The sequence below is a fragment of the Glycine soja genome, chromosome 19 (assembly GCF_004193775.1).
Source record: "Glycine soja cultivar W05 chromosome 19, ASM419377v2, whole genome shotgun sequence".
Taxonomy (NCBI): Eukaryota; Viridiplantae; Streptophyta; class Magnoliopsida; order Fabales; family Fabaceae; genus Glycine; species Glycine soja.
Window position 1 is genome coordinate 34,376,407 of NC_041020.1, and position 17,837 is coordinate 34,394,243.

Sequence of the window (17,837 nt, forward strand, 5' to 3'; positions counted from 1 at the left end):
TTAGCAACAACAATTTTAAGTATTTATGACACTTAAATTAACATCTTATTATAAATTAAATCTTACCCAATTTCTTGAACATTTCTTTTTGTTTGGCATTGTTGAACTTGCGATTGAAATTGCTTGTTATGTGTCGGATGCAGTAAACATGATAAGTGTGGGGAGGTTGCCAACCAAGTGTTTCATTAGCAACAACAGACTTTATACTCGCGTGACGATCAGATATGAGACAAATACCATTTTTATCTATCACGTGTTCACGCAAATGTGCCAAAAACCATGACCATGCTGTTAACGTTTCACCTTCGACTACGACGAATGCTAGAGGAAGAACACCACCATTTCCATCTTGTGATGTGGCCATTAACAGGGTCCCACGGTATTTCCCATATAAATGTGTGCCGTCAACTTGTATGATTGGCTTACAATAATTAAAAGCATCTTTACATTGACCGAAAGTCCAAAATACTCTGTGAAACTGACAGTGTTCACGACTTATCTTATTCCCAACAATAAAATCGTCGTGTAGTATTTGAAAATAGGATCCTGGAGAATTATTTTGCATGTGTTTTAGCCACGATGAAATTTTGGCATATGACTCTTCCCAATCGCCATATTCAATTGAAATAGCTTTTTGCTTCGCCATCCATGCTTTTTTGTACGAAACCTTATAGCCAAATTCACTGTTTATCCTTTATTGAATCAAAGAAACTTTTATTGATGGATCTTCTCTAACCATGCTTGTTAATAAAATAAAAAATTAAATAAAATAAAAAATGCAAAAGTATGATAATATGAACATTAAAAACGTACCTACTACATAAGTGACAATTAAATCTGAATCAAGCTTGTCATGATCTTGTGTCACACTCATATTCAGACATGTGTGTGGTCCACCCCATTGTGGCACTTTCCATGAATCATTTTTTTTAGATAAAATTTCCCTCATATAAAAAGGACAAGGACACTCTGCGCTTTTATTCGGGCAACAAACGATATATTTTTGCGATTTGCTTTCTAGAACTTTAAAACTTTGATGCACCTTCATAACATATTGTTTCACTGCATTTTTTACCGCATCTTTACTATCAAAATCCATACCAACATATAATTCTTGTCCAACATTAAAACTTGATGGCATCTCCAAACCGCAAATGTCCTCCTCATTAGGATGACTCCAATTGATATTGTTATAATACAAAGCATCATTCCAAAATGGATTATGAATTCCTTCTACACCTAATAGTTAAAAAAATAAAATTCAACTCAATATGACAAAAATATTTATTTACCATTAAATACAATTGTCATAAAATGATTAATGTATTCAACTATTTTTTTATTTAATTAAATATACATTCTCTTGGTTGAACTATTGTAAGTGGTTCAATCATGTGATTGACTTTATCATCTCTATCAAATATACCATCAACACTATCATCTTCGTCTAAAGACTCTTCAACGTATCAATTAGACACAAGATAATCATCATCATCTTTATCTTCATCATCATCATCATCTAAATTGCTTACATTTCTTGGCAGTTCCGACTCATTATTAGATAATTTATTTCCACATGATCTAACAGAATTTACAAAATGAAATGTAGAACCATCGGCAACATCCTTTTCTATGTACAATTCTATAACTGACATTTGTTCTTGTTATTAAAAACTTTCGATCATAGTTTCAACATCTTCGTCATCACAAATTTGCAACGCAGCATATTTTCCTGAAACTAAAAATCTACAAGTTATACAAGAAATAATTTCATTGTTTTCTAACTTTACCTTATCTCCAAATTTTTTTCCAAAGCATTAAAACCTATTCCACGTTTAATCTGAATCACTTTTTTATTGCCTTCAAATATTACACCATCATTTTCTTCATATACCCTTCCATTGAAATATAAGATTGTTATAACCGAATTCACCATATACCAAAATATACCTACAAAAAAAAATATAAATAATTAATCATAACAACAAAAACTTCAAAATATAAAAATCTAATTATAAAAAATACTACTTCGGTTAAACTTCAAATTAAAACTTAATTCCAAAAAAAATTTACTTGAAACAAAATGTGTGAATTGATGCCAGGATTCAAAGGAAAACATACGATCTAAAATGAGAGACAGATACTACGGAGAAAAAGAATACTTGAATTGAATTGAAAGTGAAAGTGGTGTCTCTCTTATGGAGTGCGAGCCAATTTTGAAGCAATTTTTTGTATACGCTGCGAACAAATTCTTTTTATTATATACCCAACCATTTCGCCATTAGGGATGGTGAATTTTTTTTTAATTACAAGTATTTTCGCCATCCGTACTGGCGAAATAACACCTGAAAAAAAAAACTGCACCCCTATTGGCGACACCAGAAAAAAAGCTGCACCCATCCCTGTTTCCGCCAACATCAATGGCGAAATGCCATGCTGAAAAAGCTGCAACCTGTTTTGCCCTTGAGTTGGCGAAATGCATGCCCATGTGGAATGGATTCACAACCCCTATTGGCGACACCTGAAAAAAGCTACACCTATTTCGCAGCCTCGACTGGCAAAATGCCATGCTACCTGTTTTGCCACTTGAGTTGGCAAAATGCAGTGCCACGTGGAATGGTTTCGCTTGCATGATGGCAAAATGCTTACAAAACAACCCCCCTGAAATTTGTTTGAAAAGGAACTCTTATTGGAAAATAGTCTATAAATCAAACCCACATTGGTCAATTAGCCCAACTAATTTCCATGAGAGGAAGCTAATTGAGTCAAGTATGATTTGGAGAATAAGAGACAGAGATTTTTAATTAATGAAATACAGCCAAAAATAGACCGTGAACTTTGTAATAATAATTTCATAAAAGTTATAATTAAAATGATTTTTAATTAACTCTTTAATTATATAAAAATATAAAATAACCATAACTATTAGGACTGGAAAAAGAAAATTCAACATTAATCTAATATACTATATTATAAAAAAGAACCCCAGGAAAATTACTGGTGTGCCCCTTCTTAGAAAATTGGCACATGTCCCTTTTGTTGGGTTTATTGTCATTTTGATGTGTTTTTGGTTTGTCCTCATCTTCTACACGTGGGTGGTTTACGTGTTGATTTTTTTATCTGCAATGGTTTACGTGTTAATTGTTTTGATCAGCAAGGAATTTTTGTGCCATGTGTCTGATGGCTAAGGTAGCTTCTACTCTTTGATTTGGCACGTGGTTTGGGGGTTTTGTGCAATCCCGTTGGTTGTTGTTGTGTCATTTTGGTTTGTTTCTTTTTCAAGTTTGAAAGCAAAACTGGATTTGAAGGTGTGAGGCTCGGCCTTGGTCGTTTCTTTACTAACTTTTATGTGCATGGTTGTGATTTTCATTTTAGTTTTGCAGTTTGGTTTTGTTCTGTTGTTGGGGTTGTTCTGTTTTTTTGTTGTGACATTTTCGTTTGTTTCTTTTTCAAGTTTAAAAGCAAAACTGGATTTGAAGGTGTGAGGCTCTTCCTTGGTCGTTTCTTTTCGAACTTTTATCTGCATGTCTGTGATTTTCATTTTTGTTTTCCAGTTTGGTTTTGTTTTGTTGTTGGGGTTGTTCTGTTTTTTTGTTTAATGTCTTTGTGTTCGGTTTGGTTTCAGTTTATATGTGTGTTAGTCTTTTTCGCTGTTTTTTCTCTTTGGTGTTTTGTTTACTAACTTTTATATTGTGCATGGCTGTGATTTTATAGTTTTTCTTTGGTTGACAAGTTTCTTTTGGGGTTTGCTTTTCTTTCGTTTGGCTTTTGCTGGGTTTGTTCTGATTTTGTTGTCCTTTTGTTTTCTTCTTCGGGTGGAACACGTCTGTGGTTTACGTGTTTGTTTTTTCCCTAAAAAAGGAGCTGTTGTGTGATGTGTCTGATGGATAAGCTAGCTTGCATTGTTTGATTGGACAGGTGGTTTGGGTGTTTTGCAAAATGGTGTTGGCCGTTGTTGTGTTATTTTGGTTTGTTTCAGTTTTCAGTTTGAGAGCAAAACTGTTTGTTTGATTGGTCGTTTGTTTTCTAACTTTTATGTTGTGCATGGCTCCTATATTATAAAAGAGAAGCATAGGAAAATTACTGGTGTGACCCTTCTTAGAAAATTGGCACATGTCCCTTTGGCTGGGTTTATTGTCATTTTGATCGGTTTTTGGTTTGTCCTGAGCTTCTACACGTGGGTGCTTTACGTGTTGATTTTTTTATTAGCAAGTGGTTTACGTGTTAACTTTTTGATCAGCAAGGAATTTTTGTGTCATGTGTTTAATGGCTAAGCTAGCTTCCACTCTTTGATTGGGCACGTGGTTTGGGGGTTTTGTGGAATGTCGTTGATTGTTGTTGTGTCATTTTCGTTTCTTTCGCAGTTTGGTTTATCTCTGTTGTTCGGTTGGTTGTGAGAATAAAAGGTAATGTTTTTTTTTTTGTTGAATGTCTTTGTCTAATTTTTCTATTGTGCATGACTGTGATTTTACATTTTTCCTTTGGTTGAGAAGTTTGTTTTGCAGTTTAGTTTTGCTGAGGTTGATTGGGAGAAACTAAGGTAATGTTCATGTTGTGCATTCTTTGCTTGAGAGGTTTGTTTTACAGTTTGTTTCATTTTCAAGTTTCGGAGGAAAACTTTTTTGTTTGTTTGGTCGTTTGTTTTCTAACTTTTATGTTGTGCATGACTGTGAGTTTCCTTTTTGTTTCCTAGTTTGGTTTAGCTCTGGTGTTCCATTGGTTGTGAGAACAAAAGGTGATGTTTTTTTTTGTTGAATGTCTTTATCTAATTTTTCTATTGTGCATGACTGTGATTTTGCAGGTTTTTCCCCGGTTGACAATTTTGTTTTGCAGTTTAGTTTTGCTGAGTTTGATCGGGAGAAGCTAAGGTTATATTCATGTTGTGGATTCTTTGGTTGAGTAGTTTGTTTTACAGTTTGACTTTGTTTGGCTGTTAGTTTTTAGTGTGGCAAATGGAAATTATACTTTTGTACCCAAGTTTGGGTTTGTCAAAAAGAAGTTGAGGTTTAAGTTGAGGATGACTGTTTTTGTATGGTTTGTTAATTTTGGTGTTAATGGATTTTTATATGTTAATTCTGTTTAGTCACATGTGCAAATGTTTTGTCCACATGTTTATTTTTACTGATTTATATGGAGTTTATTGTGGTCTTATATGTGTTTTACAATTTTTCTTCTTTGTTTTGTTGGTGACAGGCTGTTAGCTTTGCTTTGCAGTGGTTGAGGTGGTAGTTTAGTTTTTTGCCCGTTTGACTATATGCTTGGTTTTTTTACTGATGTTCTGTTTTTCTTGGAGTTGTTGTTCAGGGTTTGGGATTATAAATTTATGGCACGTGTTGCTGATAAAATAAAATTGATAGACGGATCAAGGGAAGCTCTTAAGCTTTCTATAAGGATTACTGATCTTTGGTATATTGGGATTCCCGGAAAGACTGAACAAGTCGAAATGGTGGTTATTGATTCTGATGTATGTTTTTGCCGGTTTTTGGGAATTATAAATTATGTTATCATATTATTGGTCATTCAATGAAGTATTTATATGCTTTCTATATTGTAGGGAGACGAAATCGATGTTGTTTGCAAGCAGGATCAGCTGAAGTCTCGCAAGGCTGATTTGAAAGAAAATTTGACTTATGTGATGCATAATTTTAAAGTTATCAAGAATGATGGGAAATTCAGAGTTTGTGATCATGAATATAAATTATGTTTTACTGGAGTTACTATTGTTAGGCAATGTGATATGGAATAGTTACCTTTTAGGAAATTCAGATTTGTTGCTTTTTCCAGTGTCATTGCTGGTCATTTTAAAATTGGACTCTTGGTTGGCAAGATCGTTGTTTGCAATTTGTGGATTGATTTTGATTGACTTGCTTATGGCTTTTCAAGTAAGATACATTTAGCTTGTGGTTGTTTTAGATGTTATTGGCGTGGTTGATGAAGTGGTATTCCGATATGTGTCATCCAAAAATACGATGGTTGTTTTGAATTTAAAGGATTTGAGGTTATCTTTTGCAATTTAATTTTAGTGTGTGTGATTGTTGTTTGTATCTGATGATGATTAGCCGCTGATATACTGATATATTAATTGTTGTTTCCTTCTGATAGTGGACAGGTACTATCCTGTAGACTCTGGGAAAATTACTGCTTACAGTTTTTTTCTTATTTGAATGATATTGAAGATGAAAGGGCGATCGTTATTCTCTTGACTCATGCTAGGATTAAGGAAGCACAGGGTCAGTGTAATGTTAGATTTCTCAATTTCCATGCTTGCCAGATTATATTTTTTTTGGGTGTAATCTGTAGGATCATATCCAGCATCGGTCAGTAATTCTTTCAAGGCGTCTAAACTCATGATCAATGACCTCGTGTTGGAAATCCAAGAATTTAGAGAGAGGTATTTTGGCAATGTGTTGCTTATGTGATTGTAATTTCAAATTGTTAAATATATAAGTAATGTTTGTTGGGCTTTTGCATTTGTTGTATTGTTATAGTCTTTTAGATTTAGGGATCGAAGTTAGATCAATTTTGATGCCTATTGGACAAGGGAGTTCACAGGTTTTAGGGTTATCTCAATTATCATCAAAAGATGTGTTTTTGTCAAAGACTGAAGTAAAAAATATCTCTCAGATTAATGCCAGTTCAGAGGTGATGTTCTTATTCATTTGTAGTTTTTCTTTGTAGAAAATCTAATGTCAGTTTCTTCAAACAGGAGTTTGTTTGTGTTATTGTCGCCAAGATTACAACCATAGTGATGGACAACTATTCATGGTGCTATCCGGCTTGTGGTCAATGTTATAAAAAAGCTGACATGCAAACTGTGCCGTTCACATGTCCGTCTGGCAAAGAGAATGATCAACCTGTTCTGAGGTGATTGATTCACTGTTTAATTAGTATGACGTTCATCAGCTACTTTTTCTTATGCTGGTATATATATTGGCAAGTATCGGGTTGAGGTGATGGTTAATCACAAGGGTGAACAAACCAAATTTTTGATCTGGGATCGTGAATATGCACAGTTAATTGGTCAGTCCGCGGATGAAGTCAACAGGCTCAAATTTTTGATCTGGGATCGTGAATATGCACAATTATTGTATTGTCATGCAATGTTTTTTAATTTACACTGAACATTTGTTGCCTTGCTATCGATTTTCATTCTTTTTTTCCCTGCGCAAGGATGGGGACGTTGATTTGAATGCCTCTCCTCAAGCACTAGATAGATTATTGGGTTGTTTCCTTGCATTCAAAGTGAAGGTGCAACCAAGGTTCAGGAATTCTGTTGTTCTTAAATATTCAGATGAATCAGACTTGATCAATGCTGTGCTAGATATGATTCCCGATAGTGAGGTTGTGTTTTATCAAATCTATTTTAGTTATTGTGAGTATATGCATATATTCCATTTGTTTTTTAATTGTCGATTTATATATCATCTAGCCATGTTGCAAGATTGAGAATTCAATACTTGAGTCGACCGATCCTACAGTGCTTGGATCTGTGAGCTAACATTGTCTTTCTCTGTTTTTCTTGGTGTATGTTGCAATGATGGCAACAAAATTTAGCTGACTTATCAATCAATATTTGATGCAGCAATCTCTGTCTATTACCGCTGATCATGATGGGTCAATGCTTAGCTCAAGTTTGCCTACAGAGTTTGAATCTGTAAGTTGGGGTTGTCGTTGTGTGTTTTTGCTGATGTATTTTTGAATGATGTCACCAGAATTTACCTTACTGATCAATTAATATTTTATGCAGCAATCTGTGTCTGTTACTGGGGATCATGACCCTCTTCTCAGGATTCCATTGACACCAACTAAGCATGTATCTTCTGATGAGTTGGATAATGAGCAAAAAAACTTTCAGATTTCACGTGCTGAAGTTTCCTCGAACAAATTAGCCAAGCATTCTTAGCCTGAATGAATTATGTTGTTGAAATGTTGCCTTGGATGTTTTTTGATGATCGTATGGTCAAACTGTAATATTTACCCCATTGAAACAGTAGTTTTTTGCGGCTTTGTATTACTCTATTTGTTAACCGTGTGATGAAATTCCAATTTGTGCATTGTTGTTGTCAAAAACTCAATGAATGTAATCAATTGAAATTAGTTGATTAATGTTAATGAGTTAAAATAACTGATAAAGACAAATTGAATGCAAGAATTATTTTGGTTCAATACAAGAATGCTGATAAATGTTAACAAGTGCAGATAACTCATGAATTAAGGTTTTTTTCGAGGGAATTGCACATGAACTAAAATATAAGTTGATATTTACTAATTAAAAACTCAGTTTTTTGACAACTCAAATATTAATGGTAGGTCATTAGAATCAGTAAAATAGGAAATTGCTATTGCACAACTAATTTGGAAATTTAGTATAATCAGTGCTAAGTGAGGACAGATTCAAGGCAAGGATTATTTCAATTCTATTAGAGATGAGAATTGCAAATATGACACATTGATCAATCAAAGAAAGATTGGACAGCGTTCGATATCAAAGTTTTCTCTACCCTGCATCTTTAGTTGTAGTTTTGTGTTGTGATTTCAATTTAATGCTAAATTTTCTTTTTTATCTTTCTCTAGCCTCCATCTTTAGTTGTAATTTTGTATTGTAATTTCAATTTGATGTTTAATTTTTAAAAAAATTATAATGATAACTGTCAAAATGTCTAATCACATTTAATCTAGCAAATGCAGATTTTATAATGCTAAATTACTGCTTATAGTTTTTGATGTATAATTTGATCTCTGTGTATTTCAAATCTTTCTTGTGGTGAATTGATATACCAAACAGGATCATTGATATCAACTGCAAACATCCAGAAGAATGCACATGCAAATGCATGTATCTCAGGTAAAGCCAGAATGTATACAAAAGTTATCCTGCAAAAAAAAAAAAAAAAAAAAACCTTAGCCTGACAGATCACATGAGGCAAGTATAGATTTCACTCTGAAAGGCTCTTTTAATTATGAATTTTTTATGTCAGATATATTTCTGCATTAGCTTACCTATCAATACAGATGAACAACAATGAAGGTGGAATGTTTTTCATATACGGATTTGGAGGCACAGGATAAATATTCATATAGAGAACATTAGCAAGTTCATTGAGAGCAGAGAATCAAATTGTTATTATTGTTGCTTCTAGCGGAATAGCCTCTCTATTATTACCAGAAAGCAGAACTGCACATTCCAAATTTAAAATTCCTGTACCAATTTTTTTAGACTCAACAAGTAATATCCATCAAGGGACCTAATTAGCAGAATTACTGAACTAGACAAGTCTAATAATTTGCGATGAAACACCAATGGCCGAAAAATTTTGTTTTCAAGCACTTGATTAAAGTTTAAAAGACATTATCACAAATAAATCAAGTTCAAATCAAATATTTGGAGGCAAAATTATAGTATTCGGTGGATATTTTCGCCAAATACTACCAATCATCTCAAGAGGAACCCGCTCAGACATTGTAAATGCAGCAATCAATTTATCCTATCTATGAACATGCGCTTACATAGCAATCTAGAATCAGTTGATCAACAAGAAACTGCCACATTTGCTAAATGGATTCTAGACATTGGAGATGGAATTATAGGTGATGAAAATGATGGTTATGCTACAATTCAAGTTCCTGCTCATCTACTCATTACTCAATATGATGACTCAATAAGTGGTATAGTCAAATCAACATTCCCAGACTTAGATCAACACCACAATAATCCTGAATTCTTTAAATCCAAGGCAATACTAGCTTCAACAAATGAAACAGTAGGACAAATGAATCATTACCTACTATCCTTCATTCCAGGTAATTATCTAATTACTTATTTAATTGACACTTGCTCAGTGAAAAATATAATCATTGAAATTGCAATTTTCCAAATCATAGGTGATCACATGGAATATCTAAGCTCTGATTCAGTTGATAAATCAGAAACTAGTGAAGATTCGTATTTCCAATCAATTACTACTGAATTCCTTAATTCATTGAACAGATCTGGTTTGCCAACTCATTCTATCAAACTTAAAATTGGAAGTCCTATAATGTTGTTAAGGAACCTCGACCAAAATCAAGGTCTATGTAATGGTACTAGATTAGTGGTAACAAAGATGGCAAAACATGTAATTGCAGTTGAAATTATCTCTGGTAAAAACATTGACCTTGTTGTTTATATTCCAAGAATGTCAATGTCGCCTTCACAATCACCCTGGCCATTTAAACTATTGAAAATACAATTTCCGATTATGGTATCTTATGCAATGACAATTAACAAGTCACAGGGACTATTGCTATCCATGGTTGGACTTTATTTGCCAAAACCTGTATCCACTCATGGCCAATTATATGTTGCATTATTAAGGGTCAACTCAGCAAAAGGATTAAAAATCCTTATTCATGATGATGAGCAGAAAAGCATGAATTCCACTACCAATGTAGTATTCAAAGAAGTGTTCAGAAACATTAAAAGATAAATTTCAGTTGTTTAATATCAAGTTCAATTCTATTGTCTTGCTTTTTCAAATAGTCCTATTCTTTAATAATCAATTCTTTGACATTGCATTATGACTGCATTATATAATTTTACTTATTACATTTTTCAATATAATTCGATTGATATTAAATATTGAGAATTGACTATCAGTTTCGATTCTTTTGTCATGCTTTCTGAAACAGTACTACTCTTTTGCGATCACTTCTTGCAGACAATTTCGTTGATTTTAAATACTAAGAATCCACCAACAATAACAACAAGCAATCTATAATTTTTATAAAAGTGCCTCCTTAATGAAACATAACCGCTTTGACACAGACACACAGTCAGAAAAATACATACATACATATATATATATATATATATATATATATATATACACACGTCCTTTTATTAATAACAAAATAATAATCATCGAGAAAATTTAATTACCACCATAGCAACGTGTCAAATAGTTTAATCATTGGGTAAACTTTAGATTATTAATCTATTAATTAATCCATTAAGGCGAAAACCTCATAGAAAAAATTAACCCATTTAGGGCTCAACTATTACATGCACACCACAAACAGCACTAAAGTCCAATCAGTTCTGAAACCATTCACAAAAAAACCATTCGGTTACTTCCACAACTATTCACGTTCAGACTCTTCACATCATCACTACCTTTCCCATTCAAGAAGCAACTATTGAGTTGCACCGTTTCCAACAAAAGCCTACCACCACTTATGGCATTGAGAAGATAAATCAACTAATCAAGTCTACTCAACTATTAAGCCATATTACAGGTTCCTCTGGAAACTTCATTTCAACAGCCTATCACCATACTTTCACAACTTCGACAAATCCAAAATGAGTATTGCATCTTCCACCGCTTCAACCAGAGTAAGGAGTGTCTCTTAAAAAGTTCATATCTTCCAACGGATTAATTTTTCACTTTAAATTTTTTACATTACTAAATCCTATGTTCATGCAGATGAGATATGCAATTGTAAGACCACCTGCAATCATCCAATTCAGAGCGGCTTTGCACAATGACCAGGTTATAGTTTAAAATAGAAAAAGCTTTTTTTCGTTCCCTTGCATCTGTTTGTTATTGCTTACATTCCATTTGCATGGTTTTTGATTGATCATATTATTTGTTTAGAGTTACAATTGTTTCGGGTTTTTTCCCCTGTTTACTGCCTTCCCTGTTCTCTTTTTGCTGGCTTCCATGCTTCCATTGCATTTGCATGCTATTCGATTTACCACATTATTACTTTAAATATATAGCATTTTGACTTTGCTTTTCTGTTGTATATTCATCATACTTAAGTTATGCTTTAGTTATAGTATTTCTGCTCTATTTTGCATTTCATTCTTGACATTTCATATATTACTGATTTTCAAATACTTTAGTTATCCTTTGACTATAGTTTTCGCATGGAACTTTATATCATTTTGGTTTAGTTCCTTTGACTTCTTCCATTTTCCCTTTTGACATATTATTTCTTTTCATACAATTTCTTCCTTTTGTATCCAGACATTCAAAGAAATACCCCCATTCTACCATGAACAATGGGCACCGAATTACCCACAAGAGGTTCGGTTCAAATACAATGGAGAAACGTACCCAATACGAGTCCAACAACACGGAGGCAGATATTTTTTTGCAGATGGACTCGCAGACATGAAGGCAGATTTAAAAATCTATGAGTCTACCATCATCAACTTCTTTGTCTGCGATGATAGCACCATTTTTTATCTACATTTTACACCTCCCCTGAATCAACAAACATGTGGCAGGCCAATACTTCATTCCCGCCAACATATCTGGACAACAGAAATAACCCAGTGTATACTGGGTGCTCCCCAACCGCTGGTAACATGCAATCACATTAACTTGCATTATTATGAGAATTTCAATCAGATTATTAATCTGTATAAATGATATGCAGGAAATCTCATCACATGCAAGGAAATATCTGGAAGAATGTGACAACCACTTGACAATTATAAGGAAGAATGCACCTCCTCTGCAATGGGACGTCGTTACACTCGACCGCGGCATTAAAGATAAAAGTATCTCCCAGCCATGATATAAGTTTCTCAGGGAAAACGATTTCCATCATGGGAACGAGGTATCATTCTACTACCGGCCACACGAAAGAATTTGGGAAATAGTCATTAGAAAAGAAAGGAAGTGGCAATAATTTTCATTTTATATGTGATTCTATTTTATTTTTTTTGTTTGAACAATCTCTTTTTTACCAACATTATAAATACATATATATCTAATCTTCACTATTAATCAGCCTTATAATTTTGGTGTCCATGAAAAACAACCCGTGCATGACTAGTAGAGTATAAAAGAAATCATACCAAAATTCCTTGTTCCAAGGAGGAAGCTAGCGAGAACACAAACACGAGATTAAGAACATCTCCAATAAAATATCAAGAAGATTTGTAATTTTAACTAATTTTTTTTTTATCTTTCATCATCGCATTACTATAAATCTCTCTAATACTTGTTGATCAAGATATCAAACTTTATAATCTTAAACTACTTTTTGCAAGTTTTAAAAAAAATTCATCTTCTAATATTTATTTATAATTTATTTTAAAATAAATTATAATAATTAATTATATAATTTTTAATGAAAATAAAAATTAATTCAAAAATTAAATTTTTTAATAATTAAAATATTTATTGATCCAAATAATTTAAAATTACAATAATACATATAAGTAATAATCTTACTAATCCCACCTTGTAGGATCAGGTTTATATTATGTGCGATCCGGTTTATGTGATGAGACATTAAAATGAGTCATTTTCGTGGGATCCCCCTATTCATCTTGGAGTATTCTTCTATAGCACCAACCTTGTCATACTAGAAGTCCCTCCCTCCGATAGAGAACCTTAACAAAATACGTTCTTGCATCTAAGATCAAGCTGCAAGATAACTTATCAAGTTTCCGTATTTTCTTATTGTAATGGTAGACAAGAATGCCACCGTGTAACAGTTTTGATATAATGAAGATAGCATTATCTGTGAACTATATTCCCAGGAGGACCACCAAACTATCAAATTGACACATGAATCATTATTTCCTTTATATCATCAAGTCCCACCCCCCCCCCCCCCCCCCCCCCCCCCCCCACTTATATATATTGTGAAAGGCCAAGTCAATTAATTAAAAAGCCTCAAGAAATGTCTTTTCTTCACTTCTGCTCTTCAAATTTGTAGTAACTGTGGAATGAGCTTGAAAAGAAAAGACAACTCCTGCTGTGAAAATTGAGGCTTTGAGTTTCCCTGCACCTTCCCACAACCCTCAGCCAAACCCTCTCCTTCACCACCCTTTGTTGGCTTTATCATATCCGCAACTGCCTCGGTTATTTCTTGGACCAAATCCACAATTACCCCATTGATTCCCATTAGATGTTGCATGTAAACTGCCTCTGGAACATTGCTGTAATAGTTCCAAAATAATCATTAGGCCATAAGATTGCACTACGCAATTTTTCTAGAATAGAATGGACTAATAAAATGGGCACACACATACTTTAATTTTCCATAAGAAAGGAGAGAAAGCTTGGACTCCTTGATCTGGGTTACTGCTCCAGGATTTCTGAATATTCCTTTAATCTCAGAGACAATTCCTTCCAATCCATTCTCCAAACAGAGCTTCATGGCCTCCTCCAATGAGTTCCTCCTCACATCTTCGTAGATTTCACATCCTCCATTTGTCAAAAAGAACACCTGGTTCCAAACAAAACACCAAATTAGATTTTCAAGTCAAGGAAATAGAATAATAAACCAAGGAGCAACTCCATCCCCTCCAAATTTCTCACAAGTAAAAAAGGCTCAGAGAACTAACAGGGTAGTTGGTTTGCAATTTCCGGATTAGCATTGCTGCATCTGGCTGGAATGTTGAGAAGATAATAGGCCTGTCCTTGGCATAATCAAACACAACCTGTTCCACAATCAAAGTTCATCAAGTTAAAACAAACACTAAGCATCACAAGCCCTAATATGCTATGCATCAAAAGCAACAAGTGAAAAAAGAAAACAAATTTTGACCTTAAAATCATAATGAAAATTTGACATTATAATTAAAACTAGGCTAAAATGCGTTTTAGTTATATTAGGATATGATTCAGGTCCTTTGTATTTCTTAAATACAATAGGTTTTCCCCCTGGCCTATACTTTATTTTTGACCAAGTACAAAATACAAGATCAAAATCACTTTTTTAAGATACAAGAATTAAAATAAATTTAGAACCTTTAGTAACCAAAACTACATTTTTACCATTAAAATTAAATAAATCACTTTCTGTACCTTTAAGATGGTCTGAAGAACATGGACGAGATAATCTTGCTCATAAACAATGTGGTCATCGAATTTCAACTCAATGTTAAAACCCAAAGTGGGTTCCACCTTGACAAAAGCCTCTTGAAGAGTGCATAGCGGATCATCTTGTTCAACGTCCCATTGCATTATCTTCCCATCTTTTTTTCTAAGCAAAACATTTCCCTCCTTTTCATCTTCTCTCTGAGGCCCATAAGAAAGAAACTCAGACAGACTCAGCTCCGTTATTCTCTTCCCAAACACAGTACCCTACACAACACACCCCAATAAAAATTAAATAAAAAAAACTAAGAAAAATAAACAATGGTAAAAAGAAACAAAAACAAGAAAAAGAAAAAAAGAACTCACATTCTCTTCTGTGAGGATCAAGTCGTCGTGGAAAATGACTGGGCAGTCATCTCTCGTCACCTACACAAAAACCACACGTGCATTTTTGCTTTAACTTTTTTAGTTCGGTCTCTTTTTCGTTCAATTTTTTTTTTCAGAGAAAAAAAAAAGCCACGAACCCAAAAAAACAAAAAAAAACAAACGAAGCAAGTAGCCAATCGGCACCGATTCCAACAGAAGAAACACAGTTTCGTTCAGGACAATATTTAAAACCGCAGGAAATGTAAGTTATTTACAGAAACGCCACAGGGTCAAAAACGGAAACGAAAAAATAAGGCGTACGTACGCGGCGACACAGAACAAAGAACAAAAACAAGCTTCGGCAGATTATTCTTTTTTTTTTTTTCTTTCCGACAATTGAATTAATTTTATTTTGTTTTAAGAACAAAATGTTAAAGAAGGAAGGAAGACGATAATGGTTGGGTTACCTGAACGTCAAATTCGATGAAATCGAGAGGGAAAGTGGCGGCGGCGTTGAAGGACATGATTGTATTTTCCTTGATGGCTCTCATTCTTCGATCGGAAGACTGCAGAACGTTCATGCCGTTACCTCTGTGTCCGATCACGACGAACTTTGGGATCTCTAACCCACTCCGACACATCTCCAACCCTGATGTTACAACAACAATAGTACGATGTATTAATTAAATTTTTTTCAAGGGAAACTTAATTTCATTAACTCGTCATACATGAAATGAACTGCACATCAAGTGAAGATGTTCTAAAAGAAACATCTTATTTCATTACAGAAGGGAAGAAGCAAAGGGAAGAGAGGTCGCGGTTCGAATATCTCCGCTAACAAACTAACGACTACTAACATTTTTCGATGAAAAAATAAATGTACCGTTGGGGAAGCGGGAGGAGCAGAGGGCGAGAGAGGCATTCTCCGGGACGAGGTCGAGGGAAGGGACGTCGGTGACATGGACGGCCTTGAGAGCCATTTGGGGAAGAGAGAGAGAGAGAGAGAGAAAGAGGGTTGTGGGTAAGGTGCAGGGATTGAATTGTGCGTGTTGCGATGGTGGTGAGATTTAAGGGATGATTGGGTTGCGCTATTTATCGCTTGCACACGAAACAAATCACCCCCAACGGATCTCCGCACGAATATTCTCGACCGTGTCATATGCTGTTGGATATTCCATTTCTTTTTCTCTTAGCATTTCCATGATGAGGTAATTTCATGAATCAACAACAACCTTCTTGTCTCCCTCCTCGCACGTACTTTTAGACCCTTTGAATATCGTTTCCTTTTCTTTTTTGTTTTTTTGTTAAATTTATAATTTTCATGATGCTAAAATTTTAAATCCACCGTTTTAGTCTCTTTAAATTAACACATTTGATTATTAATTTTTTTAATTATAAATAATTAAAATAAAATATAAATATTTTTTTAATTTTATTTTATATATTTTTATTTTTAATAGTTTACATATTTTTATTTTTATTTTACTAATTTATAATTAAATTTATTGATTTTAATATATAAATTATTTTTACTTTAATTATATAAATCAATATAATTACATCATTTAATATATAAATTATGCTAATTACATAAATTTATTTAATATGTTAATTATTTTATTATAATTATATATGTTAATAAAATTTTAATATTTAATTTTTTAGGAAACTAACATGTTAATATTTTTTTTTAATTATATAAAGTTATTTGATAAATATTTTTTATTTAAATTATTACATTAACTTATTTTAGTGATGATTAAATCTGTAACTTTCCCTTTTACTAATGGTTTGTGATTGTCAAAGAAACTTTCTTTGGTACAGGTGATCTGAAATAAAACTTGCAAGAGCCTATGTTGTAAAGCATCTTAATGAACAATAAGGGTGTTTATGGCTTAGTTATTTAAATAATTAGATTATAAATAGATATTATAACTGTAATACATAATGAGCTATTATTTTTAGAAAATAGTTATATGACTGGTTATCAATAAACTAGTTATATAATTATTTATATAACAAATTATATTTAAAATATGTTACATAGCGATGAACGGATAAAAATAAATTATTTAAAATAATATAAAATTGATTATAGTTTTATATCTATAATTATTTTTTAAATAAAAATAAGTTATTTGAAATAAAGATATAGCTATCTAACCGGCTATACTTATGATTATAGTTATGGTTATTTTTTAAAAAATTATTTTTTTAACAGCCCCATGAACAACATTATTTTATCAATTAAAATCACGATAAACAAAAACTTTTAATGAGCCATGTTATTATAAATTGAAAGTATGATAAAGGACCATAATTTGTCGCGTTCCAAAGTAGTGGATTTTTTTTTTTCCTTACCAACTCATTGATAACTTTCTGTTCTGGGAGATGGTTTCCGACTGTAAAAGTGTGTATGTGAAGTCATATTTGATATAATAAATGAGTAATTGGTATCTGATTAAGTTAGATAACATGCACTTTCATGAGTTTCATCGCTGCATAGAATGCGATTATTCATATTTATACAATATTCTATACAATAAAACATAGTTACAGGATAGCTGAATTCAGTATGTGGTATGTATCTTAGATGCACCAATAAATTATTTTTTTGTACTAAATATCTTACATTTTACATAAGAGAAT

At 33.0% G+C, this 17,837-nt stretch overlaps 1 protein-coding gene across 1 annotated transcript; it reads right to left on the reverse strand.

Moving 5' to 3' along the window:
• Positions 1–13,615: 13,615 nt before the first annotated feature.
• Positions 13,616–16,264, reverse strand: LOC114400820 (glycerophosphodiester phosphodiesterase GDPD1, chloroplastic-like). Its single transcript, XM_028363461.1, has 7 exons — positions 16,072–16,264; positions 15,656–15,837; positions 15,189–15,248; positions 14,811–15,089; positions 14,348–14,443; positions 14,033–14,229; positions 13,616–13,939 (listed from the first exon to the last, which is right to left on the reverse strand). The coding sequence occupies exons 1-7, from the start codon at positions 16,166–16,168 to the stop codon at positions 13,705–13,707; spliced, it is 1,146 nt and encodes a 381-aa protein (XP_028219262.1). The 5' UTR covers positions 16,169–16,264; the 3' UTR covers positions 13,616–13,704.
• Positions 16,265–17,837: the final 1,573 nt, after the last annotated feature.